This window comes from Prunus mume, linkage group LG2, assembly GCF_029339155.1.
Source record: "Prunus mume cultivar Tortuosa linkage group LG2, ASM2933915v1, whole genome shotgun sequence".
Taxonomy (NCBI): Eukaryota; Viridiplantae; Streptophyta; class Magnoliopsida; order Rosales; family Rosaceae; genus Prunus; species Prunus mume.
In genome coordinates, this window is record NC_142699.1 from 35,631,378 (window position 1) to 35,658,899 (window position 27,522).

The 27,522-nt window shown below is 37.5% G+C and overlaps 4 protein-coding genes across 5 annotated transcripts; all 4 read left to right on the top strand.

Moving 5' to 3' along the window:
* The first annotated feature begins 273 nt into the window (after nt 1–273).
* Nucleotides 274–6,558, top strand: LOC103344298 (sucrose synthase 2-like). The gene is made up of 15 exons (XM_089046817.1): nt 274–650; nt 753–885; nt 2,248–2,399; nt 2,573–2,765; nt 3,032–3,150; nt 3,279–3,495; nt 3,607–3,702; nt 3,780–3,953; nt 4,141–4,257; nt 4,370–4,536; nt 4,812–5,036; nt 5,191–5,512; nt 5,590–5,834; nt 5,916–6,054; nt 6,252–6,558. Exons 1-15 carry the CDS (start codon nt 586–588, stop codon nt 6,288–6,290), a joined length of 2,403 nt encoding a protein of 800 aa, XP_088902943.1. The 5' UTR covers nt 274–585; the 3' UTR covers nt 6,291–6,558.
* Nucleotides 6,559–6,786: 228 nt separating this feature from the next.
* On the top strand, nt 6,787–12,722 carry LOC103343570 (sucrose synthase 2-like). The gene is made up of 15 exons (XM_089046199.1): nt 6,787–7,266; nt 7,391–7,523; nt 8,203–8,354; nt 8,567–8,759; nt 8,993–9,111; nt 9,216–9,432; nt 9,591–9,686; nt 9,767–9,940; nt 10,133–10,249; nt 10,359–10,525; nt 10,800–11,024; nt 11,176–11,497; nt 11,573–11,817; nt 11,895–12,033; nt 12,530–12,722. Exons 1-15 carry the CDS (start codon nt 7,115–7,117, stop codon nt 12,566–12,568), a joined length of 2,490 nt encoding a protein of 829 aa, XP_088902325.1. The 5' UTR covers nt 6,787–7,114; the 3' UTR covers nt 12,569–12,722.
* A 1,398-nt stretch (nt 12,723–14,120) lies between these two features.
* IBR3 (acyl-CoA dehydrogenase-like protein) lies at nt 14,121–20,094 on the top strand. 2 transcript variants are annotated; one of them, XM_089044894.1, is made up of 16 exons: nt 14,121–14,481; nt 14,573–14,707; nt 14,919–15,059; nt 15,242–15,373; nt 15,557–15,742; nt 16,043–16,120; nt 16,225–16,335; nt 16,673–16,771; nt 16,904–17,021; nt 17,152–17,420; nt 17,520–17,714; nt 17,936–18,078; nt 18,307–18,391; nt 18,475–18,684; nt 19,131–19,283; nt 19,511–20,094. In XM_089044894.1, exons 1-16 carry the CDS (start codon nt 14,377–14,379, stop codon nt 19,805–19,807), a joined length of 2,457 nt encoding a protein of 818 aa, XP_088901020.1. In that variant the 5' UTR covers nt 14,121–14,376; the 3' UTR covers nt 19,808–20,094. The 2 variants fall into 2 exon arrangements, with proteins under 2 accessions (XP_088901020.1, XP_088901021.1); XM_089044895.1 differs by having other exon boundaries at nt 17,170–17,420.
* Nucleotides 20,095–21,093: 999 nt separating this feature from the next.
* LOC103323060 (putative pectinesterase/pectinesterase inhibitor 28) lies at nt 21,094–23,343 on the top strand. Its single transcript, XM_008225020.3, is given in 3 exon segments — nt 21,094–21,841; nt 21,844–22,308; nt 22,490–23,343. Coding segments are annotated over 3 exon segments (1,707 nt in total). The 5' UTR covers nt 21,094–21,297; the 3' UTR covers nt 23,188–23,343.
* The last annotated feature ends 4,179 nt before the right edge of the window (nt 23,344–27,522 follow it).

Sequence of the window (27,522 nt, forward strand, 5' to 3'; positions counted from 1 at the left end):
CCCTTCGAAATTATGATCAAATTCTACTTTACTAGTACAAATCAAAGTGACTCACATTATCCCGTGACCAAAATTGAGTGGTCTACATTGCAACCAACATCATATCCGTCAAAAAAAAAAATCCGTTAAAATCGTGGTATTAGGCCTACTTGCAAACCGATCCGTCTCCGAGCCCTTACAAGGCCCAATTAATGTGGGGCAATACTTTTATCGATAAATTCCAATCCCACCGTTTGGATTTCAAAAAGCGAGGGAAGAGTGTTGACTCTGGACGAACACGCCTTCACATTTATCACCCAACCGAACCGATTCACCGTCTCTCTCTCGCTCTCTCTGAATCTGATCAGAGCAAACAATGGCTGACGGCTATTTTTGTCTCCATCCCTCCTCTCTCATCTTCTACCGTTTCTTTTTTGTCCCTTCATATATTTATGTTGAAGGGCATCTTCACCTTCATCTGCTTTTTCTTCCTCCTCTTTTGTATGACTCACTGTAATATTTTCTCTATCTGCTTTGCTACCTTTCTCTCTCTCTCTCTCTCTCTCTCTCTCTGGTGGTGTGTGTGAGGACTGAGGAACTTCCACCATGAAAAAGTGGATTCAGAACACGCTCGCTGCTCACTGCAATGAACTTGTTTCTCTTCTCTCCAGGTCTCTCTCTCTCGGTTTTTCAAATGGAGAGTTCGTTTTGAAAATATATTTAAAAAGTAGATGTGGGTTTTTGACAAATTAGAGATGTTGTTGTGTTGAAAGGTTTGTTGACCGAGGAAAGGGGATACTACAATCTTATCAAATCATAGACGAGCTGGAAAAAGTGATTCAAGAGGATGAAGGATTGCAGAAGCTCAAGGATAGCCCCTTCAGCAAAGTCTTACAGTCTGCCCAGGTCAGTCAATTTTGCTACACACACTTGTGCTATTGTCTTTTTATTATTTATTTTTCCATTTTTGGTGTACAAATATATTAGTTATGTTATTGTGCTTGAAATGAGAATGTTATGTTTTTGGGATTTCTTTGTCCAGTTCATAAGAGGAAGTTATTTGTTTTCTTAGAAGATGACAATTTAAACGTTACGATATAAAGTTCCAAGTTTCCATTATGTGCAACCTAAGAAAGCAAAAATCTGTTGTACGGAAGCATCAACCAACTGTGAGTGAAAAATAAATAACAACAATGACAAGAGATAAAAAGAATAAAACAACACCAACAAGAACACCAAAATTTATACTAGTTCGGCAATGCCTACATTCAGTTTAGAGACGACGGAATAATCCACTATAATCAAATAAGAGAATACAATAATCTTTAACACTCAGAAACCAAGCCCCAAATATACCCAAGCTCACACACTCAAGAATATAAAGGGAATACAAATTAAGTACAATTTGAAGAAAGGGAAAAATAACCAACGGCAGCCACAAATTGTTTTGCTGCCCAACTATTATTTTTCCTCTCTCTCTTCTCTCTCTCTCTCTCTCTCTCTCAGAGTTTTTGGTGCGGCTCTCTCCATCTGCTGGGCTACTTCCCCTTTTAAAGCCGAAGGATGAGTGGCAATTCAAAGGATCCAATGGGTGGGCTGCTAATCAAGTCAAACCAATTAATTAATCAAAGTCCAATAATTAATGTGCCCACGGCTCAATATAAAGCTGCCCATAATAAATGCATTCCCATGCAATTTGTCTGCCAATCAACCAAATACCAAGATGAACAGCCGAAAGCAACCAATCAACCAAATTTCAAGGTTGTAGGTGCATTATTGAGTCAAATAGTCAACAAAATCTTCATTGTGCATGGCTCGTAACCTTGGTTGAGGTGAAATTTTGATTTCAGACACTGATGACAATCAATGGGATTCAGCACATATATTTTAGTTTCCCTAATTTTTAGATGCTTTATGCAAGAAGTTTGTGCTGGTGAGGTAAGGGGCCGTTTTGCAGTCAATTGGACAGAGGTAGTCATGCTGCTATGATGTTTTAAGTGACATAATGTATTTGCAATGCAGTATAACATGTTTATTGGGTTTTTGATTTGTAAGCTTCTTTATTTTTTGCCGTAAGTGATATGGAAAAGGCACTTTGTTGGTATTTTAAAGTGGTCATCACATTGATGTTTCTGTTTAGCGTACCAAGCAAAGAAGTGCTCTCTTATGTCTTTCATGCAATGTCCAAATACTCAGTGAATAGCTAACATGGGTCGAAGTGGTCTTTGTAGTTCTGGTTTTCTGATTCCTTCTTTATTTTTCATTTAGGAAGCAATTGTTCTACCTCCTTTCGTTGCTCTTGCATTTCGTCCAAGACCTGGTGTTTGGGAATATGTTCGAGTCAATGTGTATGAACTCAGTGTGGATCATTTGACTGTTGCAGAATATCTTAAGTTCAAGGAAGAACTTATAGATGGAGAGTAAGGGATCTCATATGTAAATCTTTGTTACTGAAATTTGTAATTTATGCTGAATCTCTGCACTTTCCTACCTGGTGTAGCATTAAATAGTGTCGACCGACTAAACAGTTTTTACTTGCTCTTTCAAATGCTTTATCCACAAGTACAATCTGAATTTGAAATGATTTTCCTAGGTGCAATGACAACTATGTGCTTGAACTTGATTTCGAGCCATTTAATGCAGCATTCCCTCGACCAACCCGGTCATCATCAATTGGAAATGGGGTTCAATACCTTAACCGTCACTTATCCTCAATTATGTTCAGTAAAAAAGAAAGTTTGGAGCCTCTTCTGGATTTCCTTCGTACGCACAAACATGATGGTCATGTAAGTTTGAAATTTGAAAATCTATGAGTTTTAATGAATGAGCATTACACATTGTCAGTTATCATCATGATTTTTTGGCCCATTAATTTATTTTACTGGACTTTTCTTTGCTTGCATTTAAATTGAGTGTAGCCTACTTGTCAACCTTAGGTTCTTAGTATTTTCCTTTCCTAAAGCCATGCATGAATTAATATCAAAACAAAGTTTTGAAATCCTGATAGAGGTGCCTTTTGACTGAATGATATTAGTTGTGAAATCTTGTGCAGGCAATGATGCTAAACAATCGGATTCATAGCATATCGAGACTTCAGTCTGCTTTAGCAAAGGCAGAGGAGTATCTTTCTAAGTTTCCTCCAACTACACCATATTCTGAATTTCAGTTTGAGTAAGAAACTCATCTATATTTTAAATATTTTGATTGCCACTACTTTTGAGGAATGATTTGATTCCTTTGGATATTACCTTTGAAGTGTCGATGCAACATAGCTTTAACCCTTTTCACACTAAATGTAGCTTGCAAGGCATGGGGTTTGAGAGAGGGTGGGGTGACACAGCACAGCGGGTGTCAGAGATGGTGCATCTGCTCTTGGAAATTCTTCAGGCTCCTGATCCCTCTACCCTGGAAACTTTTCTTGGGAGGATTCCTATGGTGTTCAATGTTGTCATTGTGTCTCCACATGGCTACTTTGGCCAAGCAAATGTCTTGGGTTTGCCTGATACAGGCGGGCAGGTCTTGCTTACTTTTCCCTATCTCATGTCCATTTGTTTGTTTTTGATCCTTCCTTTCATAGCTTTTTCTCCTAAAACCATGAAAAAGTTATATATTTTTAACTGATATCAGGTTGTTTATATACTGGATCAAGTGCGCGCCCTGGAGAATGAGATGCTTCTTAGAATACAAAATCAAGGACTGGGTGTGATACCAAAGATTCTGATTGTAAGTCTGCCTAACTAAAAGTTTATGCAGTATTAGTTGGATAAGGTGTCGTTTTATATTAATTCTTGTGGTTTAAGGTTACCCGACTAATACCTGATGCAAAAGGGACAACATGCAACCAAAGATTGGAAAGAGTCAGTAGTACAGAACACACACACATCTTACGGGTACCTTTCAGGACTGAGAATCGAATTCTGCGGAAATGGCTTTCAAGGTTTGATGTGTGGCCTTACTTGGAGACCTTCGCAGAGGTAAGCAATCAAAAGCATAGGTTTTTATTTATTTTTAAATCCTGTTTCTCTTCCCCTTTATTTTTCGTTGTCCCTTTTCAATTGCTTGAATGATCAATCTGTACCATGCATGCTTATGGATTTTAATAACTTTGCTTATCAGTAATATGACACAATAGCTCCTTTCTCTTACTGTGGCTATTTTCAGGATGCCTCGAATGAAATTGCAGCTGTGTTGCAAGGTGTTCCAGATCTGATCATTGGAAACTACAGTGATGGAAATCTTGTTGCAACTCTGTTATCTTATAAACTAGGAATTACACAGGTGAACTCTATTTTTTTTCATCCTATTATTTCTGATACAACATAAAATATTGGTGAAATGACATGGGGGAATATATTGATTTTAATGTTTCGAAATGGGATTCTCAATGAAGTGCAATATTGCTCATGCATTGGAGAAAACAAAGCACCCAGATTCTGATATATATTGGAAAAAACACGAGGACAAGTACCATTTTTCTAGTCAATTCACTGCTGATCTTATTGCAATGAACAATGCTGATTTCATAATCACCAGCACATACCAGGAGATTGCAGGAAGGTTAGACTTCTTCTCTAGTTTTTTGGAACATGATTTGAATATCTATTACATTTTCCACAAGAAATAATATCTCAATTTGTTCCACTACCTGCAGTTGCATTTGTAATGTAGTAGTATAATATGTAAGTTATATTTATGATTAGCAAGTTCAAATTCTTGTCTGTAACAACTAAGTGGACTGCTACATTTTGCAAAATGTGGTCCTTTATTCTTCTGTCTGGATTCTAGTATGTTTTGCTTATCGTTTTAAAGCTTAATGTTCTTCTTTATCTCAGCAAGAATAATGTTGGACAGTATGAGAGCCACACAGCTTTCACTCTACCTGGGCTGTATCGAGTTGTTCATGGGATTGATGTTTTTGATCCCAAGTTTAATATCATCTCCCCAGGAGCAGATATGTGTATATATTTTCCATATTCTGAAAAGGAAAGAAGACTTACTGCTCTACATGGCTCGATTGAAGAACTCTTATATGGGGCTGAGCAGAATGAGGAGCATATGTGAGTATCTTTAGTGTTTAAGTAGGGGAGAAAACAAACATTTTTCAAAAAAATTTAGCCTATTTTAAGTGATATATAACTATTTGTGACGGAACTGACATGTACTTCATTTCCTTTGCACAATTTGTCTGATACTTCTTCAATGGTGATGCAGTGGGATCTTGAGTGATCGATCAAAGCGTATTGTCTTTTCCATGGCAAGACTTGACAGAGTGAAAAATTTAACTGGACTTGTTGAGTTTTATGCTAAGAGCACCAAGCTAAGAGAACTGGTAAACCTTGTTGTGGTTGGTGGTTACATAGATGTCAAGAACTGCAGGGATAGAGAAGAAATGGCAGAGATTGAAAAGATGCATGGCCTCATTAAGAAATACAATTTGAGTGGCCAGTTTCGATGGATAGTGACCCAAATGAACCATGCTCGTAATGGTGAGCTGTACCGCTACGTTGCAGACACAAAAGGTGTCTTTGTGCAGGTATGTGGTATAGATATATGATGGTTTGTTATGGTATTTATTTTCCGGGTTTTAACCTGTTCTCTTATCTGTTGCAGCCTGCTTTTTATGAAGCTTTTGGCCTCACCGTTGTGGAAGCCATGAGTTGTGGCCTTCCTACTTTTGCAACTTGTCATGGTGGCCCTGCTGAGATCATTGAGCATGGTATTTCCGGGTTCCATATTGATCCCTATCACCCTGATCAAGTGGCTGCACTTCTGGTTGACTTCTTTGACCAGTGCCAGGAGGATCCTGGCTATTGGGAAAGGATATCTGAAACCGGGCTTAAACGAATTTTTGAAAGGTTTCGTTTGTTCTGGCAAACTATTAAAAAAGACAATTTTTGTCAACCTCAGGGTAACTAATTTCATGCTGAATTGTCTAGGTACACTTGGAAGATATATTCTGAGAGGCTACTCAATTTAGCTGGGGTTTATGGATTCTGGAAGCATGTGTCTAAGCTTGAGAGACGAGAGACGCGGCGATATCTGGAGATGTTTTACATTCTCACATACCGAAACCTGGTCAGTAGTCTTATCCTTCCCTGTATGACACAGTAGACTCCCTGTAATCTGTAAGTCGGTTTTACATTCTATTTAGAAAAAGAAAAAGGTTACCGCAAGCAAGAAGCTAAAATATCTTTTCGGCTTCTACATTTTCCTGATTAGTGGCTCGGTAGATCACTTTTCGGCTTCTGACCATGATTCTGATCCTGTTTCAGGTGAAGTCCATCTCGCTGGCTGTTGATGAGCAGCATTGAAGAATCATATCATAGGTGCCAAAGAAGCAGTTTGCTTGTTGCTGCTTAGTGTGTGCATTCGAATATATTGATCCAAAATATTCTGTAATCGCTATACCACCGTATAATTTTGCCGCCTTAAAAATTTAGCACAAACGCATGTACAAATTAATCTAGTGCTAAGGTAGTAGCTGTTTCTTTTTTGTTTTCCTGGAAAAATAAGGACACCAGAGAATTTCCTCAGGACCTGGTCCACGCAAATTCAAATTCTTGCCATCCACTGCCCAAATCAGCATCATCTTTTTTATTTTTTTAATATAAGCGATAGTCTAAATTAAAAGGGGTTTCTTCACAAACACTACTGAGTGCCACACAGTGGTATTCGAACTTGAGATTGTTGATTTACAAGTTAAGATCATTTTACGCTGGGCCAAATGCCTTTTGCAAATCAGCATGACACAAGTGCTTATGGCCAGAAAAATGCTCGACTTAGAAATACTCTTAAAATAGGCCATAGAGACATTACTGGGTTGGGCATACTTGCAAATCAATCTAGCTCAAAGCCCACTTTTTTTATAGGCTCAATGAAGCCCAGTTTAGGGTCCTAGAGATCTCCGCCTGGATATGAAAATCTGAAAATTTTCCGTTAGAATTTCAAATAGCGAGGGAAGAAGAGTCAGGAGTCTCAGGCCTTTACAGAGGCTGGCGCCGCTGAAACACCTCCAAGTGCCCTTCACACTTATAACCGTCACTCTCTTTCTCTCTCTGTGATCAGACCAAAACAATGGCCGTTTTTGTCTCCTTTCTCCTCTCTCGGTTTCTGCAATTTCCGTTTGGCTATTTATATGCTTTATGTGTCCCTCCTCTCCTCGCCTTCACCTTCACCTTCACCTCCAGTTTCTACTTTCTCTGTCTCCCTTCCAGCTTCAACCATGAGGAAGAGCATTGAAGACACCCTCGCTGCTCACCGCAATGAACTTGTTTCTCTTCTCTCTAGGTCTCTCTCTCTCTCTCTCTCTCTCTCTCACTGTATTTCAAATGGAGGGTTCTTTTCGAAATTAAGAAAAAAATACAAATTTGATGTGGGTTTTTAGAAATTTGTGATTTTGTTATGTTGGAAGGTATGTTGATCGAGGAAATGGGATACTGCAACCTCATCAAATGATAAACGAGCTAGAAAACGTGATTGCAGAGGATGAAGGAATGCAGAAGCTCAAGGATAGCCCCTTCAGTATAGTCTTACAGTCTGCGCAGGTTAATTTCCTACACTTTCTTGTGTGCAGATATATTAATTATGCGGTTATTAGTTTCTGCATGTCCCCTTTGTGTTTCACATTGAGTTTGAAATGAGGATGTTATGTTTTTTAGAGCAGCTTATTGTTTATTATTTGTTTATACAGTTTAGATAACGAAATTTTAGGATGTCTCTGAAGTAGTACATGTTTGTTTGCTTAGAAAATGACAAGTAAAGATATATGCTGAATCACATTCAATGTCCCCTTTGTGTATAATTTAAAGTTCCAATTTTTCATTATTCGAGACCCAAGAAAACACAAATCTTTCATTCTGCATGGCTTGTAAACTCTGTTGAGGTGAACTTTTGATTTCAGGAACAGATGACATTGAATGTGATTCAGCATATATCTTTGACCTTCCCTCATTTTTCTGTACAACCAAATACACAGATAATGAATTTTTCACATAAAATGGTAGTTTAAATTGATCATGATAATGATTGCTTTGTTTCAATGCACATTATTTTTTAATCCATTGACTATATTAGCTTTTATTAGTATATACCTAAAACCAAGCAAAGAAATGTTCTCTTATGTGTTTCATGAGATGTCCAAATACTTTATAAATGACAAACATGCGTGAAAGTTTTCTATGTTGTTCTTTTTTTTTTTTTTTCATTCTTTGTTTGTCATTTTAGGAAGCAATTGTTCAAACTCCTTTCGTGGCTCTTGCACTTCGTCCAAGACCTGGTGTATGGGAATATGTTCGTGTTAATGTGTATGAGCTCAGTGTGGATCTTTTGAGTGTTGCAGAATATCTCCGGTTCAAGGAAGAACTTCTGGATGGAGAGTAAGGGATCTCATGTGTAAATCTTTGTTAATGAATTTTGTAATTGATGCTGAATCTCTGTGCTTTCTTATCTGGTTTAGCATTACGCATTACATTGTAAGGACAAACCAGGTTTTATATTGTTACCTTTTCAAAAAAACAAATCAGGTTTTATTTGGTCTTTCAATTTCATTATCCGCGAATGCAATCTCAATTTGAAATGATTGTCCTAGGTGCAATGACAAATATGTGCTTGAACTTGATTTGGAGCCATTTAATGCAACATTCCCTCGACCAACCCGCTCATCATCAATTGGAAATGGGGTTCAGTTCCTTAACCGTCACTTATCTTCAATTATGTTCCGTAACAAAGAAAGTTTGGAGCCTCTTCTCGATTTCCTTCGTACACACAAACATGATGGACATGTAAGTTTTATTAAGCTATGGGTTTTACTGATTGAGCATTCCACTTTTGTAGTTATCTTTATGATTTTCTGGCCCATTAGTTTATTTTGCTGGGCTTCTCTTCACATACAAATTTAGTGTAAGCTATTTTTCAACCTTAGGTTCCTAGTAAATCCTTGCCTAAATTTGTATATGCAGTTATATGAAAATAAGGTTTTGAAATCCTCACATATTAGGTCTATAATCTTGTGCAGGCAATGATGCTAAATGATAGGATTCAGAGCATACCCAGACTTCAGTCTGCTTTAGCAAAGGCAGAGGAATATCTTTCTAAGTTACCGGCAACTACACCATATTTTGACTTTGAATTTGAGTAAGCAACCCATCTATTTTAAAATACTTTGATCTCCACTGCTTTAGCAGGATGATTTGTTTGCTTTAGATAATACCCTTTAATCTTCTTTACACTGAGTGCAGCTTACAAGGAATGGGATTTGAGAGAGGGTGGGGTGACACAGCACAACGGGTATCAGAGATGGTTCATCTTCTTTTGGAAATTCTTCAGGCTCCTGATCCATCTACACTGGAAACTTTTCTTGGAAGGATTCCTATGGTGTTCAATGTTGTTATTGTGTCTCCACATGGCTACTTTGGCCAAGCAAATGTTTTGGGTTTGCCTGACACTGGTGGGCAGGTATTGCTTACTTTTCACTATTTCATGTCCATTTGTTGGTGTTTGATCCTTTCTTCCATTTAGCTGTTTATCTGATAGAATATTAATAGATTTAGTAGTTTACGAATTGTTTTCTCCTGAAACCATGAAAAAGTTATATCTTTTCTTACTGATGTCAGGTTGTTTATATACTGGATCAAGTACGTGCCCTGGAGAATGAGATGCTTCTTAGAATACAAAACCAAGGACTGGATGTAATTCCAAAAATTCTGATTGTAAGTTTGCTCAACTGAAAGTTCTTGTGATATTAGTTGACATAACGTGTCAGTTTATATCACTTCTTCTCTGGTTTAAGGTTACCCGACTGATACCTGATGCAAAAGGGACAACATGCAACCAAAGATTGGAAAGAATCAGTGGCACAGAACACACACATATCTTGCGGGTACCTTTCAGAACTGAGAATGGAATTCTGCGGAAATGGATTTCAAGGTTTGATGTGTGGCCGTACTTGGAGACCTTTGCAGAGGTAACGATTACGCAGTCAAAAGCATAGGGTTACTTTTTGTGCTCCTGTTTAATCTTCCTTTATTTCTTTTCTGCCCTTGGTCCATTGCTTGAATAATCAAACTTTATCATACATGCTTTTGGGTTTTTATTACCCGTGTTTGTGGGTTATATTAACATAATTAATCCTTTCTCTTGCTGTGGCCATGTTTAGGATGCCTCAAATGAAATAGCTGCTGAGTTGCAGGGTGTTCCAGATCTGATCATTGGAAACTACAGTGATGGAAATCTTGTTGCAACTCTGTTATCTAATAAGCTTGGAATCTCTCAGGTGAACTGTAATTTTTCAATCTATTATTTCAGATACAACACAAATTATCAGTGAAATAACAGGGGTCATATATTGATTTTAATTTTTCAAAATGGAATTCTCCTTGTAGTGCAATATTGCTCATGCATTGGAGAAAACAAAGTACCCAGATTCTGATATATATTGGAAAAAACATGAGGACAAGTACCATTTTTCTAGTCAATTCACTGCTGATCTTATTGCAATGAACAATGCTGATTTCATAATCACCAGCACATACCAAGAGATTGCAGGAAGGTAAGATTTCTTCTCTAGTTTTTTGGAACATGAATTGACTATCTATTACATTTTCCAAAAAAAATAATATCTCAATTTGTTCCACTACCTGCAGTTGCATTTGTAATGTAGTAGTATAATATGTAAGTTATATTTATGATTAGCAAGTTCAAATTCTTGTCTGTAACAACTAAGTGGACTGCTACATTTTGCAAAATTGGTCCTTTATTCTTCTGTCTTGATTCTAGTATGTTTTGCTTATCGTTTTAAAGTTTAATATTCTTCTTTATCTCAGCAAGAATAATGTTGGACAGTATGAGAGCCACACAGCTTTCACACTTCCTGGGCTGTATCGAGTTGTTCATGGGATTGATGTTTTTGATCCCAAGTTTAATATCGTCTCCCCAGGAGCAGATATGTGTATATATTTTCCATATTCTGAAAAGGAAAGAAGACTTACTGCTCTACATGGCTCGATTGAAGAACTCTTATATGGGGCTGAGCAGAATGAGGAGCATATGTGAGTATCTTTAGTGTTTAAGTAGTTTTAAATGGCACTTGGAATTATATATGTAGACACACAAACACACGCACACACATTTATATGTACTTGTGTTACATCCCTTCATTTTCCTTAGAAATTGTTTAGATACTTCTTCATGGTGATGCAGTGGAATCTTGAGTGACCGATCAAAGCCTATTGTCTTTTCCATGGCAAGACTTGATAGAGTGAAAAACTTAACTGGCCTTGTTGAGTGTTATGGCAAGAGAACCAAGCTAAGAGAACTGGTAAATCTTGTTGTGGTTGGTGGTTACATAGACGTCAAGAACTCTAGGGATAGAGAAGAGGTCGCAGAGATTGAAAAGATGCATGATCTCGTTAAGAAATACAACTTGAGTGGCCAGTTTCGGTGGATTGCAGCCCAAATGAACCGTGCCCGTAATGGTGAGCTATACCGCTACATTGCAGACACAAAAGGTGTCTTTGTGCAGGTATGAGGTGTAGCTATATGATGGTTTGTTGTGTATTAGAATTCCATGTTTTACCTATCCTTTTATCTGTTGCAGCCTGCTTTTTATGAAGCTTTCGGCCTCACCGTTGTGGAAGCCATGACTTGTGGCCTTCCTACTTTTGCAACATGTCATGGTGGTCCTGCTGAGATCATTGAGCATGGTATCTCCGGGTTCCATATTGATCCCTATCATCAAGATCAAGTGGCTGCACTTCTGATTGACTTCTTTGATCAGTGCCAGAAGCATCCTGGCTACTGGGAAAAGATATCTGAAGCGGGCCTCAAACGAATTTATGAAAGGTTGCATTTCTGGCATGCTTTCAAAAAGACAATCTTTGTCAACCTCATTGTAACTAATTTCAAGCTCAATTCTCTAGGTACACTTGGAAGATATATTCTGAGAGGCTGCTCAATTTAGCTGGGGTTTATGGCTTCTGGAAGCATGTGTCTAAGCTTGAGAGGCGAGAGACAAGGCGATATCTGGATATGTTTTACATTCTCAAGTACCGAAATCTGGTTAGTAATGTTATCCTTCCCAGTATTACTCGTACACAAAATGGGACTTGCATTCCATGGATTTCATATGATGATCCATAAATTCAATTTACATTCTATTAGAGCAGGAAAGCCTTGCTATGACCATCCTTCAACAGTTAATAAAAGTTTGCATGTGCCCCGAGGATAAGTCTAGTTCTCTAAGAGGCATAGTTACCTCACGAATCACAAAGCTAAAACATGTCATAGTTCAATTTTGTTTTGCACTTGGTTTGTTGGTGATTAAATGATTCTGTTGTTTTCTTGAGGAAAAAGTTTCATCTATTTGTACAATATTAGCAGGGCAGAAATATAATTTTCTTAAAGCCAATTTGCTCACCTACTTTTTTTTCTGATTAGTGCTGGTCCTTTTACATTCCACTCTTGAGTTTAGATAGAGAGAGTTGATTGGAATGATTTGGTAGATCAATGTCATTGAAGGAATTATGCGACCTCTGCCATTTTGATCATCTTTCAGGTGAAGTCGATCCCGCTGTCTGTTGATGAGCAGCATTGAACTCTATGATTACATGTCAATAAAAGAAGCTGTCTGCTTGTTCCTGCTTATTGTGCGTTGCATTTGAATTTCTGATGTTGTCGAGCCTGTCCAACTGCTGTGGACAGAACAGAACCATGTTTTAATTTCTCCTCGTTTGGTTTAGGATGTTTCATTGATGTTTGTTGAGTCTGTTGAACTTCATGTTTTAAATTAAATAAGTTGATGCTTTTGGTATTCAATATCTGCACGGAATTCATTTATTAAATTGAAGATAACAACAAGGGGCTAGTAGTTCAAGTGGCTAAGAGCAATTACTCCTACATTTGATGTCCTAATAAGTTCAATTCCCGCCTCCCCTTGTATAAAAAATAAAAATAAAAATAAAGATATCTTGTTTAAACGTCACAAAAGAAAGAAGAAACGTATCACGCATCTTCTCTGAATCTATAAAATACAAACAATACCTATCATCCTCAAACGTCATACAATAGTAATCTGTCACATCGCTTTTGTATCTTTACTATTCTATTGATGTTTACTGTGCTGATTTTGTGTCTGTCTCTTAAATGACGTTGTTTTGGATTTTTATTCTCTTATTAAACGCCACACCAAACTTTTCTTCATAAAACTTAGGGATTCTCGTTGTAATTTTATTTATTGTTTTCAAAAGCATAAAAAAAAAAAACCTTTTGTCCATAAGATTTAAACTCAATAGCTTCTCCAGTAAAGTGGAAGCTAAATGTCATTAGATAAATTGTTCGATAGATATTAGCTTCAGCGTTAAGAAAATTATTTCAAGTATAGGATAGCCCCTTAGAGTCGAAATTTGAGATTTTAAACCTAAACCTAAGCGCTTAAAAGAATCTGAGAGTAATAAAAAGGCTTGACCATGCACATAAGATCCTAAATTTGATTTCATACTTCTCAAATATTGCTTGTGCTAAAAAAACTACTAAATTAGACTTCAAAAATGACTTTAAAGATAAGAAACTTAAAAAGGCTAGTGAGAAAGGCATCAATGATCTTAGGTTCAAACTCCTATAATATCCTAACATGTGTGTGAGAAACGTTTACCCAATATCAATTTTATCCACACACAAAAACAGACATCAAAGATAAGAAATTTTTTTTAGTATAAGCAATAGCCTAAATTAGCAACAACAACAAATTCTTGAATCTGGTATAGATTGTTTTGATATTCAATAACATATTGACAGGTGGAAAAGCCAATACACATGTCGTTATGTTATTCGCAGAAGATAGCAAAAAAAATTTGTTCTCGTTGCATGAGAGTGTTTCTTAAGAAAGAGGAATGAAATTTCTCAATCAGAAGCATAACTATGATGTTAAAACTTAAAAGAGACATAAAATGAAATGAGATTGCGTCGACAGCCGTCTGTCGAAAAGTTGTCCCTTCCAAAGTATTCATATCCACGTATCCTCTTTTTGCCACACGTTTTTTCCCTATCCGCCAATATTGCCCACTAAAATCCAACAGGCCCGGGAAACCCACACACGCGACGCACGTGCAGGATGACCCGGAAAACCTGCGAGTAGGTGTGAATTCCGCACTCGAGAGCGTGCACTCCGTTCCCCTCATCCTCGGTTTAATTTTGATTGTTTTTAACGAGGCAAATGACACTGAGGGAGGAGACTGAGTCAGGCGTTTAAGAATCGTTCAGCTGCTCAACTCTTATCTCGCCCAGAAACACCACAAGCTGCTACACGAACAAGAACACCAAAACCAATTTAATTTAATTGAAAAAGTTTTCATCTTTTTTCTTTTCTTTCTTTTTTTGTTTGATAAACCTATTGAAAATATCGAAATGGATCGAAAAGCTCTCGACTTCGACCTCAAGGCCTTGCTTTCCTACGCCTCCGCTAACGTCACTGGCTTTCCTCCCTCTCCCTCTAATTTCACAATCTCGAAGGTTCTCGCTTTCTCTGTCTATACAAGTACATGTATGTGTGTATGTGTGCGTTTTTGGATTTTGATATTTGGGTTGTGTGTGGAATGATTAGTTTGGGCATGGGCAATCGAATCCGACGTATAAGCTGGAGGTGGGTTCGGGGGCTTCGCTGAAACGCTACGTTTTGAGAAAGAAGCCTGCGGGGAAGTTGCTCCCGTCTGCTCATGCCGTCGAGAGGGAGTTCCAGGTTAATACCTCCATCTCTTCTTTTGTTTTTCTTTTACTCACAATTCGATCTGCTATGTTATTTGATTGCTTAGAAAGAGCAGCAAAAAGACAGTATTTTTTGCATTTTTTTGTCAAAACTTAATCAAAAAATAAAGATTGTAGATAAGATACTCTGCTTAGCTGCAAAAAAAGAAAAAAAAATGATTTTTTTTTTCTCTTATTGGCCACAGGTTCTTCAGGCATTGGGTACTCATACACTGGTTCCGGTTCCTAAGGTGTTCTGTTTGTGTACCGACCCAAGCGTGATTGGAACACCCTTTTACATCATGGAGTTTTTGGAAGGACGCATTTTTCTCGACCCCAAGCTACCGGTACCAATTTCCTTTGTCAACTATCATTGATGTGCATATTGGATTGGCATTATAGCTTTAGTGGTGCTTTGCTTGTTTTTTAATCGATTTAAATTTTTCTTCCTTCAGCACGGTCTGTCGATTTTCCGGTGGTAAATAACTCGCTTCTTGGTTGTTTTATGTTTTTTTCTCTGTTTGATTAGGGTGTAGCACCTGAGAAGAGGAGGGCACTTTACCAAGCAACTGCAAAAGCTTTAGCATCCCTACATTCTGCTGATGTTGATACCATTGGTCTAGGAAAATATGGGCGCCGTGACAACTATTGTAAACGGCAGGTGCATATAAATATTGGTTGCTAAATCATATACGAATTTACTCAGTATGTGGAAAGGGGTAAAGGGTACCAGTTGAAAACTTAATATGCGTGTATCTGAGCCTAAAATGAGCTTGAAAAGCTATTGATCAAAACTATTTTTCTTATAACTTGGTGGGGCTTATGACTCCTATGCTATTCTTAGGTAGAGAGGTGGGCAAAGCAATATATTGCCTCAACTGGTGAGGGCAAGCCCAAGAGGAATCCAAAGATGTTTGAGCTGATTGATTGGTTACAGCAGCACATTCCTCTTGAAGATTCTTCAGGAGCTGCAGCAGGCTTAGTTCATGGGGACTTTCGCATTGATAATCTTGTGTTTCATCCTATTGAGGTTGGTACTCCAAGAGTCCATATTGAGTGCTTACATGGAGATAATATCCATGCTTGTGTGTGTTAGAGAACTTTTCGATCAATCTACTTCTGTTCTGGACTCTAAAATCTTTTGAGGATGATGCATTTCAGTCGTCAAAATTTATGTTCAATAACAAAATACAAACTTACGTGTCTCTCTCTTTCTCTCTCTCTTCCTTTTATCATGCTATACTTTGGATGGATCGTAGTATCGTTGAAGTTTAGAATATACAGCTTAAAAATCTGAGTGCATGTCTGATGCAAAACTCTTAATGTGCAGGATCGAGTCATTGGCATTCTTGACTGGGAATTGTCTACTTTGGGAAACCAAATGTGTGATGTTGCGTACAGCTCTTTGGTACTTGCCTATTTTCAAACTCAACTCTTTGCCTTGGAGATAGTCTAGATAATTGTATTATCCTGGGATTTCTCACTTTGATTACTAATTTCATTCCTTTGCAGCCTTACAACGTGGACCTTGGGGTTGAACATGGTGAAGGTTTGGAACAGACCGGGGTTCCAGAAGGGATTCCGTCTCAGGCACAGTATGTGGCAGAATACTGCTCTTCATCTGTAAGCCAACAGTACATTAACATTGGATGAACAGTGTAGTGTGGGCTCATTTTGTCGTCATGTACTGTTGATACATAGGTGGTTGTCAAAGACATTAAGAATAGATGGTGTTAATACTGATATTTTCCCATGGTTGATAAACCTACATAATGAACTTTTGGCCCTTATAAGTTAATTAGTAGTGTTTAAGTTCAGGTGTTCAAAATCGGTTTATATAACTGATTGTCATGAATGTTGTCCACCTGATGGTCCCGTACATGGTTATTGTGGGTGGTTTATTTTGTTTTTGAAAACTTCTGTTCACTGACAGACTTACGCTGGAAATGTTGCATTGCAGGGAAAGCCATGGCCATCTTCGGAGTGGAAGTTCTATATTGCCTTTTCTTTATTTCGCGGAGCATCAATTTATGCAGGAATATATAGTAGATGGATCATGGTATCTTCTGGAGCAATAGTTTAAAATTGAATGTTCAGTTTAGTGCAAACCCTTTTCCCATGGGATGTTGTGCAATCAAGTTACAGGGACGTTGTATATGGAGTTAAGTGATAATTGACCATTACAATGCAGGGTAATGCTTCAGGAGGAGAGAGTGCCCAGCATGCAGGGGAAAGAGCTAATTTCATTATAGACTTTGCATGGGAATTTATTAGACGAGAATCTGTGCTTCCCAAGCATCCTCCATCAGGTAGTTATGCCATCTGAAAATTTTGTTGACCTTGAATTACATGTTTTTGCACATGGATCAAAAAAAATTTCTCTCAGTTTTCAACAATAATTACTTGCAAGATTATTGATATACCAAACTGTTGCCTAAGGTGCTTTTGTTTCTCAAGACTACTTCAAAAGATCTGGACACGAAAGTGAAGATCAAGTATTTTCAAAAGGGGGAGGGAAGTTTGTCCCCGGTAAAAGGGTTTTGGAATTGAGAAACAGGTTGTTAAAGTTCCTGGAAGATCACATATATCCCATCGAAAAGGAATTCTACAAACTTGCTGAGTCTACCTCACGTTGGACAGTCCATCCAGAGGAGGAGAGGTTAAAGGAGCTAGCAAAGAAAGAAGGCCTATGGAACTTATGGATACCTGTATGTGTCTGATGTTTACTTTTCCTAGTTTGGAATATGCAACATAATTTTTTTTTTCCAACGGACATAATTGGCTTCTGCCTTTGTACTTGTGTGAAGTTTGATAGTGCTGCCAGGGCCAGAAAATTGATTTTTGATGGAAGCAATCATCTTCTATCAGAGAATACCTACGATCGCTTATTGGGCGCAGGTCTTTCAAACCTCGAATATGGATATCTTTGTGAGATCATGGGTCGTTCTGTTTGGGCTCCACAAGTGTTCAATTGTGGTGCACCTGACACGGGAAATATGGAGGTAGGAAAGTTTTTACATTACCAACTGCTTATGAATGATCAACCAGTGTTACAACCAAATGGCTTCCTTATCTGGAGAAGCATCTCTTGATCCTAATGATATGCAAGATGAACATATGTTTAAATAGTGCAATGGTTTTTGTTTAGTTACTTTTCTGTAAAATATGTCTGTCGTTTTGCGTGGTTTATTGATCTGGTTGTACACTGAACCCCTTACTTCAGGTATTGTTGCGGTATGGGAACAAAGAGCAGCTACTTGAATGGCTTGTTCCTTTGCTTGAGGGAAAAATCAGGTCAGGATTCGCAATGACGGAACCTAGAGTTGCATCCTCTGATGCAACCAATATTGAGTGTTCTATTAAAAGGTGAGTTTATGCAGCATCTGTATTTATGGCAGTGTCCTCTTTTTCAAAATCATTGATTTTAAAAACAACAGCTTTCAATGAAATTATATAGGAAATGTATCTCAAATCTCAATATTTTCATCCAAGCTTCTTCCACAAATATTTGCAATCACTGGATGCGTTATATGCCATTTTCTTGAAGTTTCTGTTGGATACATATTTATGATTGCCTCTGAACTTCATGTACAGACAAGGAGATTCGTACATAATCAACGGAATAAAATGGTGGACAAGTGGCGCTATGGATCCGAGGTGCAGACTTCTTATAGTCATGGTTAGTTCTTCTTGTATGCCATTTAATTAATTGTTCAGTTCATTGTTTATATAATTAATGAAGTTTATCTGAATACTATGTAGGGAAAAACCGACTTCAATGCTGCCATGCATAAGCAGCAATCTATGATCTTAGTGGATATCCAAACTCCAGGTGTACACATAAAGAGACCACTTACAGTTTTTGGCTTTGATGATGCACCTCATGGGCATGCAGAAGTACTATTTGAGAATGTATGTGTCCCAGCAAAGAATATTCTACTAGGAGAAGGACGTGGGTTTGAGATTGCACAGGTATTGTTCACTGCTTTCTGAGTAACATATTGCAATTTTGATATCCGTTGAGTACTATATTCTCAACCTCACCAAATGATATTTGAAATTTCTAACCTTAAAAATTCAAGCTTTCTGAGGTAAATCAACAATTTGATTTGGCAACTTGCATGATTAAGGACTTTGATCATCTCCAATGTCCTGTTAGAAGCTTGTAGTATGTGTGTATCACCGCAGGCTGGCCTATAACGCAAAATGAAATATCTTCATTTCTGAGATTTCTTCCTGCAAATTAAGAGATGATTCTTATTTTTTTGAGGACTTAATTAGTTTTTTTTACTTGGTCGAAAGGACTTAATTAGTTTGTTGGTGAGCTCTTGTTGGTTTTGTGACTGGACATATCCTAGGTTCACTGTGCAGTTATCCTCAGTTTGCTTTAGTTATTAAAGCAAACTTAATTTCTGCAGGGTAGACTAGGCCCAGGAAGGTTGCACCATTGCATGAGACTGATGGGAGCTGCTGAGCGTGGCATGCAGATAATGGCTCAAAGGGCTCTTAGTAGAAAAGTTTTCGGGAAGTTGATTGCTGAACAGGGCTCATTTCGTTCAGATATTGCGAAGGTATGATAATTTTACACCCTTCAAAAGCATAATTGAGAAACTTATGTTTCTATAAATTTATAAACAGAGACTGATTATGCAACCCAGATGATTAAGAACTCCAGGCTTTCCAGCTGTTCAAATGATTTAAGAAGTGATCTGAGTTGAATCTTCCTTGCATATCTTCAGATTCATCTCTTACTGCAATAATGTTGGACTCTTTTCTAAATCGGCTTTTTGTGTTGCAGTGTCGAATAGAGCTAGAGAAAACCAGATTGTTGGTTCTGGAGGCAGCTGATCAACTTGATAGACTTGGAAACAAAAAGGCCCGAGGAACTTTAGCAATGGCAAAGGTAGCAGCCCCAAACATGGCGCTGATGGTGCTTGACATGGCAATGCAAGTGCATGGCGCTGCTGGCTTGTCGTCCGACACTTGTCTGGCTCATCTTTGGGCCACGGCAAGAACACTGAGAATAGCAGATGGTCCAGATGAAGTCCACTTGGGTACTATTGCCAAGTTAGAACTTCAGAGAGCTAAACTCTGAAACTCTCAGGACAAAACTCCCACAAAACAAACAAGATCCTTTTTTCCCCTACAGGCAAATACTGCATCAAAACTTACAGTTGATATATAGGATCAATAATGTTGTGACCAATAATGTTACTTTTTTAAAATTTCTAGGATCAATAATCTCATTGATGTCAAAATAAATTTTATGTATAAGGAAAAACAGTTCTGAGGAGAAGTCTGCAGCCGATCTATTAATGTACCCTCCATGTTTCTCTCTTAGATCTTTATAGAAATATCAATCTCATTTTGTTTTATTTGGAATATTTATCCCACTCATTTCTCTTTACACAGTGATATCCAATGTCGTTATGAACTTAAAGAAATTGGAAGGAAATCAGGAATATCCACTGAATATTATACCAAAATAATCTACAATATTCAGATTTTTTTGGTTGTTGGCATGATACAATATTCAGATGTTACATCAACAAAATTCTCTACAATTACAATTGTAGGTTTTCCGCGACGTTGAGTATGTACTTGTAAATGTCCTCAAAATTGGGTATGCACTTGTAAATGACCCTATAGATTGGGGGGTTTATTGTAGTTTACCCAAAAAATATTATCTGCTAAAATTAGGCAAGTTAATCAAAATCTCGATTATCCCGTTTTTTTTTTCTTTTTATAAAAATGATAGTATTTTATTGATAAGAGTAACAGAAACAAGTACAAAGCCACTATAGTGCCAAATATAAATATATAAATAATCCCGATTATCACAATAAATAATGCTATTTAGACACACAAGATAGCATACACACATGTAACATGATTCAATATAATATCCCAATTACTTTGACCCAAAAAAAATATATATATATCCCAATTATCTTGTCCGACGATTCAACCGAAAAAAAAAAAAAACTTGTCCGACGTGATTAGCTAGCTACATGTATAGTAATACTTTCTATAGTAACTGCATGGCAATCCACGATTGAAGGAGAGTCATAACTAAATATTACCGCTCACTAATTGAGCAAAAAGAGGAAAACCCAAAACAAAACATAAAATTAGCCATTAATCTTCCCCCAATTTATGTAATTAAGTCACTTACTAGTAGCTTAATACGATATTAGTATGTCTTAATTTGAATAGTCCCAAATTTAGTGAACATGACTAACGACCCTCTATTTTGTCTTGACTCGTGACTGGGTGATCTCCAACCTTACCATCTCCTAACAGAATAAACTGCCATTCAGAAAATTTAGGTTTGTGTCTTCCCTATAAATTCCATGCCATTTCCCCAGACCAAACCAGACCAGAGCCTTAGGGGCACCAAAAACCATCCTCCAACAAGCGAAGCCCCAACAGCGCTCTGTAGCTCACTGGAGAAAGAGAAAAACAATTATAAAAAAAGAAAGCGTACATTACTTTCTTCTCCAATTAATTCATTTTCTTTCTCATTCACACGTGTGTTACCTAGCGTTGTTGTAGTTGTTTGTTTTATTAATTTAATCATCCAAGATGGCTGCTGATGCAAAGAAGAAGAAGATCGCCGCCATCATCGTGTTTTCTGTTATGGGGGTGGCGATGATAGTGGCGGTGGCGGTGGGTGTCACATGCAGCAGAAAAAGCGCGAAACAGAACAAAGGAACAGCCTCGTCCAAAAAGGCGATTGAGACTATTTGCCAAACCACCAGCTACAAAGAAACCTGCCAGAGCAGCCTCGAGAACGCTGCCGGCGACACCTCCGACCCGAAAGAGCTGATCAAGGCCGGGTTCCAGGTGGCAGCGGACAAGCTAGACGAGGTCATCCAGAACTCCAACACCTTGAAAGATCTTGCCAAGGATCCCATGGCCAGCCAGGCTCTGGACGTCTGCAAGGAAATGCTGGATACCTCCACTGAGGATCTCCTAGCTGCCGTGGATAAAATGGGGCCGTTCGATGCCAGCAAGATGAATGAATATGTTGAGGACCTCAAAGTGTGGCTGAGCGCCGCCGTCAATCACCAGCAAACTTGCCTGGACGCGTTTGAGGGCACCAAGGGTGAGGCCGGGGAGAAAATGAAGGGTTTTTGAAGACCGCGCAAGAACTCACAAGCAATGGACTTGCCATGGTCTCTGAAATCTCTTCACTGTTGGGATCCCTCAATTCAAACTCCCACCGCCGCAGACTCCTCGGTTCTTCGTCAGGTGGCCAGAGTAAGAGGGTTTATAAGCCGCTGCCGTCTTGGATCGGTGCTCGCAAGCTGGATCTCTTGACTGCCACTCCGCAGAGTCTGAAGCCCAACGTGGTTGTGGCTCAGGATGGGACTGGCAAGTACAAGAGCATCACGGAAGCTTTGAAGGAGGTGCCAAAGAAGAGCGCCCAGCCCTTTGTGATTTATATTAAGGAGGGAGTTTACAAAGAGTATGTCATCGTTGATAAGGAGATGACCAATGTCGTCATGATTGGTGATGGTCCTACCAAGACAAGGATCTCCGGTAGCAAAAACTATGCAGATGGTACCGCAACTATGTATACTGCAACATTTGGTACGTAACACCTAACACCCAACATATTTTTTCACTAAATATGTTCGCTAAAATAATGTACGTCAGTCACAAATTATTGACACGTCATTTGGTAAATAAAATTAGCAGTACTCATTAGTTAATTTATTTTGATTATTTACATATCCTAATTCTAACTCATTCATTTACTGCATTCTTGCAGCCGCAGTTGGAGACTACTTCGTTGCCAAGGGCATAGGATTTGAGAACACAGCAGGAGCCGCAAAGCACCAGGCCGTGGCACTGCGTGTGCAATCAGACTTTTCCATCTTCTACAACTGCTACATTGACGCGTACCAAGACACCCTATACACCCAAACCTACCGGCAATACTACCGTGACTGCACCATCTCCGGAACAGTGGACTTCATCTTCGGAGATGGGGTAGCGATGTTCCAAAACTGCAGGATGGTGGTTAGAAAGCCAGGGGATTCACAGTCTTGCATGGTCACGGCCCAAGGCAGAACCGACAAGAATGAGATCACAGCCATTGTCCTCCAAAACTGCACCATCACTGGTGAGCCAGACTACATGGCTGTAAAGGACAAAAACAAGGCCTACTTGGGGAGGCCATGGAAGGGCTTTGCAAGGGTGGTGGTGATACAGTCGCAGATTGACGATGCGATTGCGCCCGAAGGATGGACAGAATGGACTGGTGAGAAATTTCACACTAGTTGCTTTGTGGCTGAGTCCGGCAACAGGGGTGCTGGGGCTGACATGTCCAAGAGGGTCAAATGGCAAACCCTAAAGAAGCTTACTCCAGAACAAGCTGCGGCTTTCACCCCTGCGAGGTTGTTTGAGGGTGATAAATGGGTCAAACCCAGTGGGGTTCCTTATGTTTCTGGCATGATGTCTGCGTAGATCCCCAGATGAAAAATCTTACAACACCAATTCTTTTCTTAAGAAAAGATAAACAATTTTACTTCGCTGCTTGATTATGTGTCTTGTGAAGTTGTGATCTTGTGGGATGCCTTCCCTTGTTTATGAATATCAATATATATCACACATTTTTTTTAAGCTAGTTGTACCCATTAACAATTTTGTTTAGACATTTTTGTGAATTTGAACTGCTACGTACATGCGGATGAGATAATTATAATAAGATAAACTCCTATGCTCCTGAGGTCTAAATTTAGCCCATTTGTTGTCTCAGGTCACTGGAGATGGTTATTTCCATATCTGCCGCTAAGCTACCTCTTGATTTGAAGAGCTCCCAGATTTTCTTACAAATGTTCTATTTGAGAATTTTAACAAGTAGTTTTTTGGGATGTAAGCCCATCTTTTATACTTGTCTCATTTTCTCTAATAAATAAAATCATATTAATTGCCTTCTCTCAACCAATTTTTTTTTTTGCCGTTTTAAACAATCATTAGAACGCAACCTAAGGGTTGAATATGATTTCTGGATATTAGCTGGGATGCTTCATATTGACCGAGATTCTTACGTTTTCTTGTGGCAATAATTCCTAATGTATTTCTGCCCCACATCCAAAAGATAACTCATCAAATTTGTTAGTTATCGTCTGACTTGTGTAAACTCGCAAATAACACGACTTTCTAATTTCAAAGTTGGGTTAAGAAATCAAATAAAGAAGGAAAATATATAAAATTTTATCTATATATGTATCACCTGATTGAGACAAACATAAAATGCATTGTCCTACTGAGAGGCGATTTGTAAGTAATTTATTAAATAGTAATACCATGGTCGCACATAGAGTACGTACATACAATTTACAAACATTCATGACTACCTTTGCAAACTAGAGAAGCCTTCTCCTTTCTTGAGGGTTATAGGCAACTGTTGGCAACGATATTATCCATTGCTTATGGCAAAATTTGGTATAGTGTTATTATAAGCTCTTGTCAAGTTTTGTACGTAAGTTTTTGCCTATTCGAATTTGGAATCCTGGATCTGCCACTAGTAAAGACCAATATAACCATACTTAGGTCTACGTTGACACAATATTGTTCTATGGAAGCAGGCAGGCATTTTTCTCGTAAGCAAGCATCATATGTATAGTTCTATATGTTTATGAAAATGAATTGATTGGAAAGCTATAGTTGGATTGCCTTAATTTATATATTTAAAGCTTTAGTTTTTTAAATCACATTGATGCTAAAGTTCCTTATGTGTGCCAAAACAACGTTGATTCCGGATGCCTAAATCTACATCGGCATCGATAGTTTTAATAATTCCAATGCTAAATACGGTTTATAGCATCAAATACTTGGAAGTATAGGCCACCACAACCATTGTGTCAATGTATATTACATTTATCTTTTCCCCATATATATATATATATATATATATATATATATATATATATATAGGGAGCTTCCATTGAGGGATCCCTCAAATAATTTTATTTGAGGGACACCCCTTGTAGGCCCTACTCCGGATTGTATTCCACTAATCCAAACCGTTTATTTTGTAGATACTCATTCAAAGATCATCTCTACAAAAAATCACTTGAATCCGATATCATTTGACCACTAAATTGAGTTATTGAAATTTTAGTACTTTCTTGAAGCACCGTGTTCATTGATTTTGTAAGACACAATTGGATGTCGAAATGGTTTCAGATTTGTCTAATTTTTTGAAAGGATCATCTATGAATGAAGACCTAAAAAATAGATGGTTTGGATCATTGAGAAAAAAATTGTAGGGTACCCTAAAGGGTGTCCCTCAATAGAAGGGGACTGTATATATATATATACCTTTATTTGAGCCCAACATACTACCTATAGGGCTGGGAAAATCAACCCGAAAATTGGCCAAACCAAAGGAAAAACGAAATTTATAAATACAAAGGAATTTATAAATGACAAAATATAAAATAATGGAAATTAATGTGGTAGAATTTATAAAGTTTCTTATTTGGCTAACAAATTTAAACACGTAATTTAATGTTCATTTGTAAAGTTCTATTTTTTTAAAACTCAATCTCTACTTTTGGAATTTTAGAAATGAGGATTATTTAGATAGAATTTAAAGTTTGGATTTATGATCTCCAAATTCCATATTTTTTTCTCATGTGAAATTTATAAATTTTGTTGTTTTGTTATCTAAACACGGTTTATGTCAATTTAGAGCATCTCCAATAGTCTCTACAAATTAAACTCTTCAAATTGTGGTTTGTTGGCCTACGTGACAATTTGAAGAGTAAAGTTTGCTACTTTATTATTTTGTACCTCCAACAGCCTCTTCAATGTAATTAATTCAATGTTTGACTTTTCTTTTTTCTTTTTAATCAAAAACTAATATTTAATTTGATTTAACAATACCATATCAATATTTAAATAATAATTCATCATTTTCACTGGCTTTTGTTGTTCCAAAGCTTAATTAATAAATGTGTTCTGTAGAGTCAATGAGGAGTCCCAAATTTGAATGAGTGGGTTTGACAAGGTTGTTGGAGAAGGTTTGCTTATGTGGCTCACCTATTTTAGTGTCCCAAAGCCTTTGAAGAGAATGCTGGAGATGCTCTTAGAAATTATGACTTCTGTCAAAATCCCAAGATTATTTCCCTCATCCAAACGCACCATAAATCACCAAAGCAAGAATGCTTCTTGTTTTAATAATGCATAATGAATGTATTAAATAGGTTTCATCCAACTAATTTTTGTTTTTTAAAAAGAAAAATATAAAAGTGTTACGGTTAAAAACCTCAGTCTCTTCCCTTCATCTTCTCATCCTCCTCTATGCATCTGTCTCACTTTTTCTTTGTATTGTACTATTAGATGAATTCCACATTTTCTTTCATGGTTTGTGTTGTACTATTTAGAGCTTCAATTGGCCGGAATGTTAAAGATGTAAATTTACGTCTCGCCTGAAAGTGTAAAAAAATTCATAGATATACATTAATTTTTACATCTCCATTTGTAAGTCCCACTGACACATGCATGAAAAAAGCCGGTGAAGTAAACAAAATAGAGAAAGGGAAGTTTTTTAGGTTTTTGAAACTCAAATGGGTTCTGATGGGCTATAAATGTGGACGCGGATTAATTGTTCAAATTTTCATCCCAAATGCTGCATGAAAAAACATTCCTAACTAGGATAGTGAGAAGTGGGTGGCTCCATCTCTAACTCCTTTGGGAGCAAGTTCCTCACCAAAACAAAAAAACACATAAAATGCTCAAATTTAGCACTGCTTTTAGACAAGCACCCATTCAGATTCCTTCTCACTCAGTCAAGTTATGCTCTCTCTCCTCCCTGGCCCAAAATCATGCTCAGCAAGGGGCAAAGTAAAGTTTCCCGAGCATGGGAAGTATACGTGAGTACTTATTGGCAATGTGAGATTCTATAAGATTCTTTGCCAAAGTTCTCTTAAAGGACCAAGCCATCATGATTGGTTCAAAACTTCCACAAGCAGGGATGGTGCTTAGAAGGGACTAACCTGATTCGATCAAAAAAGAAAAAGAAAAAAGAAGAGAATAACTTGATTTTCCAGTTATGGGGCTAAATATAATCTAGAGCTATAATTTTAGCCCTTTAAAATATTAATTTTTTAAAGAATAGTGTAAGGTTAAATTTTTCCATCTCCAGCCATGCATGGCTATATTTTAGGGTCCTAAATATTTTATTATTTTGAAAAAAACTATGGTGCAACACTCATACATTCCACTGCTATGTAGTGTTTAATTTAATTAAACTATTTAGGGACAATATTCCAGATATGACAAGTGTACGTTGATAAGCATTTAACAAGATTTCTAATAAGATTTTTGAATGAAATGAGTGTGGAAAGTATTTGACAAAAAATGTGTAGGAATATTTTTGAAGAAATTTTGAGGCATTTATAGACATATTTTAAGTTTTTTAAATTTTTTTTTAAAAAAAAAGAAAGAAAAGAAAGCCAACAACGACAATTTTGAAAGAAAAAAAAATTTGATGCATTTCAAAGGGTTCTGACCTCCAAACGGTCAGAACCAATTGTTTATAATTTTTTTATAAAATTTATATACATTTAAAAGCAAAAAAAAAAAAAAAGTAATAAAGGGCTAAATGTGGCCTGGACAATAGCTGAGTTACAAGTGGCTTGGTTGGAGGGCCAAAGAGCTAAATGTGGCCTCCAAATTTGGCCATTTTATTTTATTTTATATTTTTTTATAGTTCATACTTGAAATGAGTTTTGCATTATTTTAGGGCTACGTTTGCCTTATGGCCTATGACTAGAGATGACCTTATTCTAT